The 12,215-nt window shown below is 42.5% G+C and overlaps 1 protein-coding gene across 1 annotated transcript in view; it reads left to right on the top strand.

The window, feature by feature from the left end:
- Window positions 1-12,215, top strand: part of csmd2 (CUB and Sushi multiple domains 2) — a gene marked incomplete at both ends in the record, with an annotated part of 208,583 nt that overhangs the window by 50,722 nt on the left and 145,646 nt on the right. Inside the window, 2 exons of the mRNA XM_079232352.1 lie at window positions 5,896-6,090; window positions 9,967-10,174. Of these exons, the coding sequence (XP_079088478.1) occupies window positions 5,896-6,090; window positions 9,967-10,174 (403 nt within the window). The remainder of the gene's footprint in view (window positions 1-5,895; window positions 6,091-9,966; window positions 10,175-12,215) is intronic.

The raw sequence follows: 12,215 nt of genomic DNA, 5'->3' as shown, positions 1-12,215 counted from the left end.
TTAATTCCTCATTATATAAGATGAAATCCCCATCTATTTGAAATACTTCAGTTTCAATCAGCTATCCCTCAAGAATGATGCCAAAAAGGACCGATAATTGCTCCATGGTTTTGTTAACACCATGAGCTTTGTTCTGTCAGCATTTAAAAGTGTCATTATTGACATCATAACCACTGTGGGTCCCCATGTTGCTTGTCTCATGCACAAGCAGTGTGTGCACATGGGTGATGGGATACTCTTTTTGTCCAATGGTGTCACATTAATTATCTTATCTATAGGTGGCTGTAATGAGCCAAGATGTGCAGCAATGTGACAACAAAGGCAGGAGAGAAGAACACTGCTTGCTAACAAACATGGATGTGATCAATTCAGGTTTCAACATTGTTATTCAAAACTTTTGCTTTTGAGCAGCAACTTTTTCACCCCCCTTAAAATGCAGATAACACACCCACACACACTCGCACATGCAAACTCTCAACCATAGGATGCTATCTATTTCTTAGAACTAAAGGAGAGCTGATTCCTGCATTCCTTAGCTTCTCTAACCAGAAGTGATGGCAGTTGCCAGCCTTTGTTCAGCCCATGTGTTAAGGAACAGGAGGCATTGATTGAATTGCTGCTTGACAAAGCAGAAACTGCTTATTGAGCTAATGCACCTGTGTGTTGGGATCGATCTTGCAATTTCACTTCTAAATGCACAGCTGGAAGACGTGAGAAAAGGAAGAGGCCCAGGAAAAGAAATCAGAAAGACAGATGGGAAAGAGTGATGTACAGTAGGAACATAAATATTGGGTGCGAGTTGAAGGCAAACATTCAGTCTGGAGTGAAACCGGGTTATGTTTCTCCCACCAACATGTGAGTCAATGTATGGTCTCGTCGTCTTTCGTGTCTCCTGCTTTCTTATTTTGGGAACTAAGTTTGAGTGAGCTGCTGCAGAGTGTAGCATCTTCCTGTTGATGACAGTGCTTTTTCTCCCTGAGCTGCATCTTCTGCAGCTGTCCAATACATTCCAGACAGGGGATGGTGGATCAACTGTATTAAAATAGGTTTGGCTCTCCAACTGTCATTTACACATTTTCCTCTGTAGCTCACATACTTTCTCTCTTTCTTTAATCCTCTATATTCGTGCCCTTTCCCTAACCTCAGTGTATTACTTCTGATTTACTTCAGGGACTTGGTTCCTCGTTCAACTAGTCGTATGACGCAATAAATAATAACAAATCTGCTCTTGAACACCAAGGAGAAATCCAATTTTCTATCCTTCTACTATCTCATCATCTACCATTTGCAGCAACTATATTTATCCGTCTATTAAAGATGGCAAGACTTCCTGAGATAAAACCTTTTGGTAGAGAGTGCGAATAAATTAATGATCTCTTTATTTTGCAGCATAAGCGTTTTTTAAAGAACATTTTTTTGACAAATGGGTTTTACAATATGCAAGGGTATACTACTACTATCCCCTTTTCCTAAAGAGAGGGTGACAAATTGAGGAACAGGCTTAAGGAGACTTAATTGGGTCAAAGGTCACCCCACAGGAGACTATCTTCATACTTTCTACTTCTCCATTGTCCTTTGTCCTAGCCAATCGAGATTGGAAGGAATACAGGAATGTGAGCAGGTGATGTAAGGGATGGATGGTGTGATGGATGGCATGGCTCCTTGCTCCCAGTGTGTATGTGTGTGTGTGTGCACACATGGTTTGTTCACACTTGAGTGTGTTCATACGCTTCTACTGTTGGCCAGTGTGCGCAGTAGAGAGTAATGCATTGATGGACGAGGAACATCCTTTGCCATTTCAGCAGTGGAAGTGCTTAAAGCATTCGGGTCCCCAGGGACGGGCCATGTCACAGTCTCCCATCCTCGTGACTTATGGACCTGCCATGAGAAACACCCAAGGGCTGATGTTGCGGGTTTGACCGGAGGGGGATGGGATATAATAGTCCACGTGATGACCACAGAAGCCAGACCCCCTGGAAGAAAACCCACCTCTTTGTTCTAAAACACTTTTCCCATGAAGGCTGTGAAGCTTGCAGAATAATTTGTGAAATAATTCTGATGTATAAAAGTGTGTGCAGGGGAGGAAATTAATGGAGAATAATGGGAAGTCATCTCGCAAATATTTGAAATTGTTTTCTCATTATTTATTTTATGCTCGTCTGTGTGTGTGTGTGTGTGTGTGTGTGTGTGTGTGTGTGTGTGTGTGCGCGTGTGTGTGTGTGTGTGTCTTTCTTCCTCTCCATCTTTATACTCTATCTGTTTAGGATTTAGCCTGCAGGAACAAATATAATATAGTTTGATGAATGACTTTAAACCACACAGTGCAAAAAAAAGTATTATTTATTTTATACACACCTGTTTTGGATTCCTGATTTGTGGTTATAAAGATACTTAGCTCTCAGCAGGTTCTCCTGCTTTATTGTATGTAAAGAGAGACATTACCTTTTGTAGTTGTATTGTATTTTTGACTGAATCAAAATTATACCACTATCAAGTTAGTTTTGGAGATAAAATAATTGTGTCGGAAAACAAAGCTGGGAAAGAAAAAATATATATTTTCAGGTCTATTGTGCACGAGTATCACTGCCTTGATGCATTTGATCAAATACTGTCAATGTGTTTATTAGTGATAGATAAATTCCCATTATGGGAATGAAGAGAGTGGACTCTCAAGGCAGGTTAAAACAGTATTTTCCGCCTCAGTGCTCCAGGCATAGCACTTTCCTGTAATGACACTTTTAGACTTAGCCCAAACTAGTAACCCGAAATAGAGAGTGGGATCAGAAAATCACACACACAAAAGCTCACATATGGCACATGTCAAAACATCCACATCCACACTCTGACAGTGCCGTGCTCTCAATCACTTCTAATGCAATGAGGGTTTCTTTCTGACACACTCACATATGTTTCCCCTGTCATGCTTCAGTCATTTTCTGTTTCTTCCCGAAAAATAAGGTGTTCTCGCAGCTGATATTTTGACTTATCATAGCAGGGAAAGCACAAGTGTAACTAATATCATTAACGATGGCTCCATTCCATTTAGGCGTGCCAGTGATCCATGCCGATAAGACAGCATGTGCATATCAAGGCCCCGGCACTGGCACAAGTCAAAACCTCTGCTGTGACAAAGTTATCTGTTCCTGTGTCTCACTCCAACCTTTCATCCGAGCTGACCCTCCTCTTCTTCAATCTCTTAAAGGTTGCTCAGGCTCAAACGGTTGTGACACGATCTACGTTGATCCAACCTTACATGGTCACAACCGCAGGGGCGATGCTGTTACCAGCATGGCGCCATGCAGGGGCCCCTGTTGCCATGCTGCATCCCAGTCGCTTACACTATATGCTAATCATACAGCGTCCTTGTGTGTATGCTAATGTGGTAGTGATGGAGGGGAAGCTGTAATAAGATGGCCTTGGCTGGTCAAAATAAAGGCTATGGCACAGTAGAGCATGAAAGTGACAAGTCAGTCTGGCATCAGTGTATAGCGCTATGCCAAAGGGATAGTGTCCAAGTAGTAACCACGTACTGCACCAGATATATCAGTATTGAGTCATTAAATGCCGATTCCTTGATGTCTGAGCAGGTGTTCTAACTTCAATAGATGATGGTAAACAGCTGCTGTGAAATCACTGATTGGGATGCTAGTAGACATTTTGCCCTACGTGAGTCACTGCTGATTTTACCCTTGAAGAGCTTCTTCAGAAAACGTAGAAAATATGCGTGACGAGAAGGATTCGGATGGTATGCTGAAACAGTATTTGTGAACTAAAGTTACGTTGTGCTTGAAAGTCCATTGCCACCAAAATCCATCTCCACACATAAATTGTAACACTTTTATTTACATGCAAAATCTGTGAATTTAAATACGTATGACACACATTTTTTTCCCTGACATTTGATATGCATATCAATTTGTATTCTCTGTCAGTAATGCCTTTTTTTTTTGCTTTAGACATCTCTTTCATCTGCAAACCCCTCAACACGCCATCTATAAATATATACTTCCAAATATGAAACCAAACAGTCAGAATTAATATCTAGGCTGTGAGATAGCATCAGTAAAGGCTTGCGCTGTCTCATAACACACAGCTTCACAGCTAAAGTAACCTTTGTGAGGGACACACACACACACACACACACACACACACACACACACACACACACACACACACACACACACACACACACACACACACATCCAGAACCAAGCACTTAGAGGTCATGTTTGTTGTCTGATGGTGGACAGGACACAAACTGTTTGCATTCTATTTATTTACCAGACAGTTAATTCCACAGCTGAAGCCCTTTTCACTGCTGGATAAAATGATTGATCTGTCCTTGTTAGACCTTGCTGTAAGGAAGCCTTAACTTACCGGGCTAGAAGGGGAAAAAATACTTAACTTAAAATTAACTCTGCTTTAAAGCCTTTTTTTTGGCGTGGCACACATGAAAAGGAAAAGATACAAAACAGACTATTACGAAGGCGATTTCACGCATCTTAATGTCATTTATGCTGAGTTCACACCAAAAGCGATGCGAATTATTTGCACGAGTAGATTACATGCAAAGTCAATGCACAGTCGAATGGTTGCGAAAAGGTGAATTTTCCGCCGAATGACGCGAATAACACGGCGCGAATGACGCGTTTCAAGTGAAAGCCAATCAGCGTTGAGATGCTCCGTTGCTGAATTCAACTGGCTGCTGGTCCGCCTGAAGTACCGCTGGAAGCACCAGTCATTCAGACAGAGGTCGAAGCTGTGTGTGCCTACGGATAATTACGAAAATTCGAACGCAGCATTAGTTTTGCTTATCTTAAAACAAAGGAAAAACATTTTCCAATTTCAAAGGGCTGTATTTGTTATGATTTAAAATTGGACCAGCCGGAAAAAAAAAACTGAAAGCCTTTGAAATATTATACTATTTTGTTGTACATTATGAAGCTGGAGACACACGAGAAAAGCAAGTGTGCATTGAGTGTGATGTCGAGGTGCCAGTAAGCTGTGTTGCTGTATAGGAACCATTCTCTCCCCTCCGGGGTTCAGTCCAGTCCATGTGGAGAGGCTGAGTTTCATCCAAAGTCCAGCACATGTTCTGGCCAGCTCCCTCACTGTGTGGGAGTGTGTGACTAGGACTGGGGCTGTACACTGAATGACAGAGTGTGTATGTGTGTGTGTAGCAATGGGTTTTTGATCATGGCAGCTTTATTCTTACTCTGAGGATTCATTGTATGACGCAGCAAGAACAAACCCATCTAACTACACACCCATATAGTATTTTTAGCCGATGTACTCTGAGCTTAGGCGTTCTACTGTATGTCACCACAGAGAACAGAAGCTACAATCGCATGTTTTCAACTGCTAGACTGAAGCAAAAAGGTTCAAGAGCAAGAGACTGAACTTCCTTTGAACTTGATTAGCATAATAACACACAATTAGACAAGGTTCTGTCAATACTGGGCTCTCGCTTATTCGCATGCAGGTACATGATTGGACAAGCGGAGATGGTCAACATGGCATCCATGAGCGACTAGTGCTATAGTTATTTGAAGCACTTCAGGGAGAAATGTATTGAAATGCAAGGTCTTCAGTAGATATACAGTGTTTTAAATAAATAATGTTGTTACATATCTTGGTAGCGTTACATGCTGTGCTGGTTTCCATAACCTCGTCTGGTTTGTGGCACTGCATCAGCACTTTGTGTGAGTCTATATGTGTGGGCCATTGATTGTCACCACCATACTATTTCTGTATGTTCCCCCGGATTTTCTGGCTCTTGCTGGTACTAACATGACGCAGAGCCACAGACTGCCTCATTAACTGTCTATTCTGTCCCTCTCTCTCTCTCTCTCTCTCTCTCTCTCTCTCTCTCTCTCTCTCTCTCTCTCTCTACAGCTCTGCCCAGTTACACTTGTGGTAATCCTGGACAGCTGCTCAATGGCCACCAGCAGGGGTCCACGTTCAACATTGGGGACAAAATCCGCTACAGCTGCAGCCCGGGCTACGTGCTGGAGGGTCACACCACCCTGTCCTGTCTTGCCACTTCAGCGGGTACTGCTGCCTGGGATTTCCCCCTTCCCTACTGCAGAGGTATGTAGAAGGAACGGTGGAAAACTGTCAATCAGAACAGGTCTTTAGGCTAAATCTGGAATACCCTTTGTCCACAATGTATTACATTACATTACATTACATCAAATTTAAACTCAGAGATACAGTATGCCACAGGTAATCCAATAATGTTTGATTCATATTTTATTAATTACTAAAGTCATTTAAAAATAATAAACAACAAAGATAAAACATAGGCAGGTTATTTTGGCATCAACAATAAAACTGGATTAAAGGGTTATACCAATTAACAATGGAATGACTGGTGTAAAATATCCTAATGAACATCCACGAAGGTATTGCTTAACGTGGAGTAATCAACCTTTTTATACATAGTGTTTTAATGAAAAAATCGATGAAACCCATCCTCCAGCCCACCCTCACAGGCATGTATTTACACATGCCTTCACAACATTTTTTTTTGTGGTTACACTGATATCTTATTTACCATGACAGGACCTCATGTGTTAGCTCCCAGTCTGGTGCTTGTGCCAGTTGTCCTCTCCTCACAGTTAGCGAGCACCCCTGGGGCAGCGACACCTGCCAGTGTGTGTTGTCTGACCTAGCATGACACTGCTCTTGAAAATGGTTCACTGTGGGTTCACTGATGCGGTTACATCATGTGCATAATCTTTCAGGATTTTTGCTTTGCAAAAAAAATACATTCTCACATTTAAAATGCACACACATGTCATATACAATGACAGTTTGCATGTGTATGTCCATTTGCTGTGTCCATGTGGCCGATGGTTTGTGTCAGTGTGCCTGCTGAGCGGAGCGCTGAGACACAGTGCCATCTGCAACCAGGCTGGGAGTCAGGAAGCCCACATCGGAGCCCACATGGCAGGGCACCACTCGCCAGCACAGTCCCCACCTACCCAATCACATGCCTGGACTTTACATCCAAATGTGAAATTATGTGCACATTTTGCAATCAGTATTTTCTGTAATTTCTTCCATTTTATGTGAAATTGTGAAGAATTCTCCCCCTCTTATTTTCTCCATAATTCACTAACAATTTGCTGTGCAGATCTAAACTAAGCTCTTTTATTCTCCTCCCCCATGTCCACCCAGGCTCCTTCCTGAAGAGGGAAGAAAATGCTTAAGCACTAAAAGGATGTGATTATATCACCTGTTCGGCAGAAATTACATGCCAACACATTTTAGAAACAAATCAAGTTTCCCTGTGATTAATTGTGGTGTTCCAGTGCCACACTAACGTCTACGTGTACACTCGAGTGCTCCTTTACAATGCATAAGTGTATAGTTAATGTCACCCTAATTATAGAGACTTTCCATAATTGTAAAAGCTGAAGTGACGCTGTACTTTGGAAGTAGGGGGGGCCATTTTGGCCCGGCCACCATTCTGAACTCAATAGAGGGCAAACGTGCCAGCGCTGTCGAGCCATAGAATGATAGCCAGACATTGATGGCATAGATAATGTTTTACGTATCCTGTCTTATACTCATCAATTTGTTCTCTTAGCTATGATCTTAAAAACTGCATAACTTGTCATGAGGATACTTAGACGTGATTAAACATCACTCTTTTATTCAGCTGCTGACACTTTCTTAACCCCGAAGCATATCTTTCCAGAACAAGCCTTACTACCGACACGTTCTAAATGCCACTGCCTATAACTACAGTAGCACACATACATACATACATACATATGTCTACACATACACATTTATCTTTGCTTTGTGCACATGCTTTATTCTACCTATTACAAAGGCGCTCTGATTTTTAGTGGCATTGTGTCACATTTAGTTGTCACATTTAAAATCCCAGATATAGCTTTCATGCTTTTGCTGTGTGAATGTTTGGTGCACATAAACATGCCTTTGTGATAGCATCAATTGTTTTATAGCTAGCATGCATTGCTTATGCTTCCCATGACACTCAGAGGAATTGAACCAGTTCCTTACACTTTATGGATAGCAATGAAATCCTAAGTGACAGTCTGAAAATATGTACTGTTCAACCAATTTCAACCGAGGTAAAAATTGATAAATTTGCACACCTCAGATTTTGGTGGTTTCACACAGTCCATGGTCGAGCCATTCAGTTTTCAATTGCCGTAGAGCACTTGCAAGCCAAAAAAGGGAGCAACAAAGAGAGTCTGGGTGAAGGGGAGCGCCAGAGACGTCCCTTCAAGTGTGAAGAAACTGTCTTGTGTGGAATATCAATGCACTTCCTCATCCTTTCGTCTGTCTACCTTCTACTTCCTGTCACTCCCATTGCAACAATCACCTGTCACCCCTCTCGCCATCTCTCTTTCCTCATTGTCCACCCTCCCTCTGCACTTTTGTCTCGCCCGTCCTCGCTTGTCACCTGTCATCCATTTCATCCCCTTCTTCTTACCCTTCTGCCGTGGTTTCCCTCCAATTCAAGTTCACACCTCACAAGTTTCCGCTCGTCCGTACACTCGCTTGCCCTCCCTTAGGGGGGTTGCCGTGGTGACAGGTAGGATGGATGATAGACATGGCCTGGCGCCTCTGAGCTCCTCCATCCCCCCTTTGAAACACCTCACACACAGCTAGCGGGCCGCCCACAAATTAATTCCGCGCCACCCCGGCAGAGAGGCACACATCATTTAGACACATACTTTCAGGAACAGTAATACTTCAGAAGTGTCTCCTTTTTTTCACTGGTAAATACTGTCGTGACGTATGCACACAATATTTTATTAATATATATTTTTTAATATTCCTCAAAGTCCACATAGGAAATGGAATGCAGATATCACATGATACTCTGTTGTTCAAAGGCCAGTAGCTTGGAAGGGAAGTTACCCTGGCAATTAAATGCATGCTTTGTTATGTAATGGTCTCCTTAAAGCAGTGTTGTGGATGGAAGAGTTGTGTTGATTTACATGAATCTGAATTAATCAGACTTTAATCACTCCATTGCATTAAGTTGCATCACACCCTTTACCCGGCTCTGTACTGATGGTAAACACTCGAGGGTATTTTGAAATCCTGCGATTGGTGTCTCTTTGGCCTATGGCAATAATTGCAGACAAAGGAAAAATATGCTTAAAGTCATTGCACATTTTCATGCCCCTGAATTTAAAAATCTGCACTTTATTTATAATTTGTGGCCATAACATTTTTTATAAATAATACATATTTATGAAGCAGAAAACGATCCTGGTAAAACTTCTCCCACTTAATTAAATAAGCCTCTGTGACATCGTTTGGAAGACTTCTCTTGCTGGATCATTACGTCTCCCTCCTCAGTATCATCAGTCATCAGCATAATCTGACATCTTGATATGCTCTCAAAGTGGTTTATTAGCTTGCTAATAATTGAGCTTTATCTTTATCTGTCCAATCCAATTATTATTTCGACATTGTATACATTTATGTAATGCCTGTATTGACCATGTACAGCCAATGCATTTCTGTTTGGAAATGATATAAACTGATATACTGTGTTTTTCATCACATAATGTGCCTATGTTTTTACGTCAGAAGATCTCCTCCAGTTGAGTGAGTTTTAGCTCTTATGTTTCAGAGTGAGCTTGTTACTTGTTGTATCGTGGGTCAGTGTTTGAGTATCGTAACATTAAGTGTTAATTTAATCCATGGCATTTAATAGTTGGGCCACTTATTGTACTGATTACGTATAAGCTTACAATAGCCAGTTATAATTTAATATGAATGCTTACGGGTCAAACCTGACCTTTAGCTGCAGTTAAGTTGCAGGTTGTGATGATTAGCCTTTTACTACCGTGCCTGGTTGTATTTGTCTTCAGGTTATTTTTGCGCCACAAGTATGTGATTATATTTGTTAACGTTTCCCTCCATTACATACAGCTTTTCAGCACTTTCTCTCTCCTGTGCTCCCTGCAGCAGATGATGGGTGTGGCGGGACACTGCGGGGTCAGAGTGGGGTGATCACCACCCCCAATTACCCAGCTGAGTACAACAACAATGCTGACTGCACCTGGACTGTGCTGGCCGAGCCAGGAGACACCATTGCCCTGGTATTCTCTGACTTTCAGCTGGAGGACGACTATGACCTGCTCGAGGTCAGCGGCACTGATGGCTCTTCACAGTGGTGAGTGGTCAGTCTCTTGCACTCTTGTCTGGAGAGTGAGCTGAGGTTGGGAACGTAAGAGAAGGGGAGTCCACTGGTACACCACCTGCTGACAGGCACTTCGGCAGAATAAGGAGATGGGCTGGTTGAAGTATGGTTGGAAGTGGATGGGTGTTGACTAGGTTTATTGGAACTTAGCCAGCTTAAAGTGACTGTATCTAGATGTATAGCTGTCTGCGATGTATCTGGGGAATAGCAGAGGAGCAGGCATTGATTCAAACAATTACTATTATTATCATTAAAATGAAAACAATATAAAGAAGGATATAGTATTGATTTGATCTAGTTCTTAGCTCTTTACCCTCCGGGGTGTATCATGTGGTCTGTGGTTTTAAAGTGTAATTTGAACACTCAATCTTGGTCACACACCCTGACTCCTTCTCTCAATAACTCTCACACAAACACACATGCTCAGCTCTAATGATGAAGAGGTAGAATATCCTGGTGTCAGTGTGGGTCTCTCACCATCTGTGGCAGCTCCTCCTCTCTGTGACAATTCTCTCAGCTCAGGAAGTAATTAGTGAGCTTGATTACCACCGCCAGCCGTATAGTGTTGTCTCCCCACCACCACCACACACACACACACACACACACACACACACACACACACACACACACACACACACACACACACACACACACACACACATACACACACACACAGTTGAGCCCATATAGGCAGAAATGGAAATGTGCACATATGTATTGACCCTTTCAGCAAGACTTCCATATATTTGAGCTGGCACTCTAAGAACTTGTGCGAACAAATGTAATCATTCACTTTGTCCCTCGCTCACTCACAAGACTTGAATGTTAGCATGACAAATATACAATGGTTACCTGCAGGTGGATGGATGCAGCTGTTACACAACAGGCAAATCCACTGCACTTTATTTGTCTCCGATGAAATATAAAAATGCAGGTTTAGTTTCAGTAACATGTAGGAGACGGGCGGTTTGGATAAATAAGAAAAGATACGGGAGACTTTGAAGTAACAGCTACAGGCAGTTGGCAGAAAGGGACAAGGGGTAGCCTCGGCTGAGCTATTAAACACTTGAAGCACAGAGAAAGACAGAGGGATGAAGGACTGTTGATAAAGGAAACGGGTTCAGAAAGAATATACGAGAAGTCATCTTAGAGTGAGATGGCCCCAAGAAATTTGTGTCAGTTTCCCTCATTCACTCAGTAGTTAAGCAAAAACACTTTCCGAGGAGAACTTGATTGACTCTGAGTGGTCTTAAAACTGAGAATTGTGCCTTGTAGCCTGATATTAAAGTCTCTTTGAAATTTCTGCTTGGCCAACTGAGAGTTGATCGTTTCCCAGAATCCCAACAGACTGCAGCCCGACTCTGCTTGTTTTGCACATTTTACGATGTCATCAGCTTCTTGTCCCAGACTTTGATTTGCGCCGGGTAGTCGTATCGGGCGCCCAAATCTCTACTGAGTACGTCATCTTTGTGGCAATTGTTGCCAGGGGCACCTATGGTGGTGCACCTGCAGCATGGCTGCAATGTCTTAAAGAGCAAGGGGAAACCGTGGGAAGAAAGTGAAGAGGGAGAAGGGCTTTTGGAAAGTGTCACAGTTGATCATGCACATTGCAAGAAAAAGGCAGCATGGTGCAGACATGCTAACTTGCCTCTATTGTTTTTTCTTTAAACATGCTGGTGTATGTTTTACGCACAAAGTATTGACTCCAAATCTGTTGGTGGTTTTCTTCAAAATCGTAAAAAAAAAAAAACTGAAGTCTATTTTCAACACTTTAGCTTCATCTCTGCTTAGGTCTCTTCTTGGTTGGGTATCTGTAATTTCAGAGTTAGCAGGGAGGAGTAAGGACAGACAAAGGGGGTGACAGGGGTCAGCAAGTAAGAATCAGCAGACACCAGAGGCGAGAAGTGGAGGGGAGGGCCAGACCTTTAGCGGGGAGGATGGACGTGGAAGTGATAGATGGGTGGAGGGCGAACAACCTCCAGCTGGTGGCCAATTAGAGAGATCAGGTGGAGTG

Source organism: Taurulus bubalis, assembly GCF_910589615.1.
Source record: "Taurulus bubalis genome assembly, chromosome: 16".
Classification (NCBI taxonomy): Eukaryota; Metazoa; Chordata; class Actinopteri; order Perciformes; family Cottidae; genus Taurulus; species Taurulus bubalis.
Note: the sequence above shows the minus strand (reverse complement) of the source record. Positions and strands in the feature narration are given on the sequence as shown.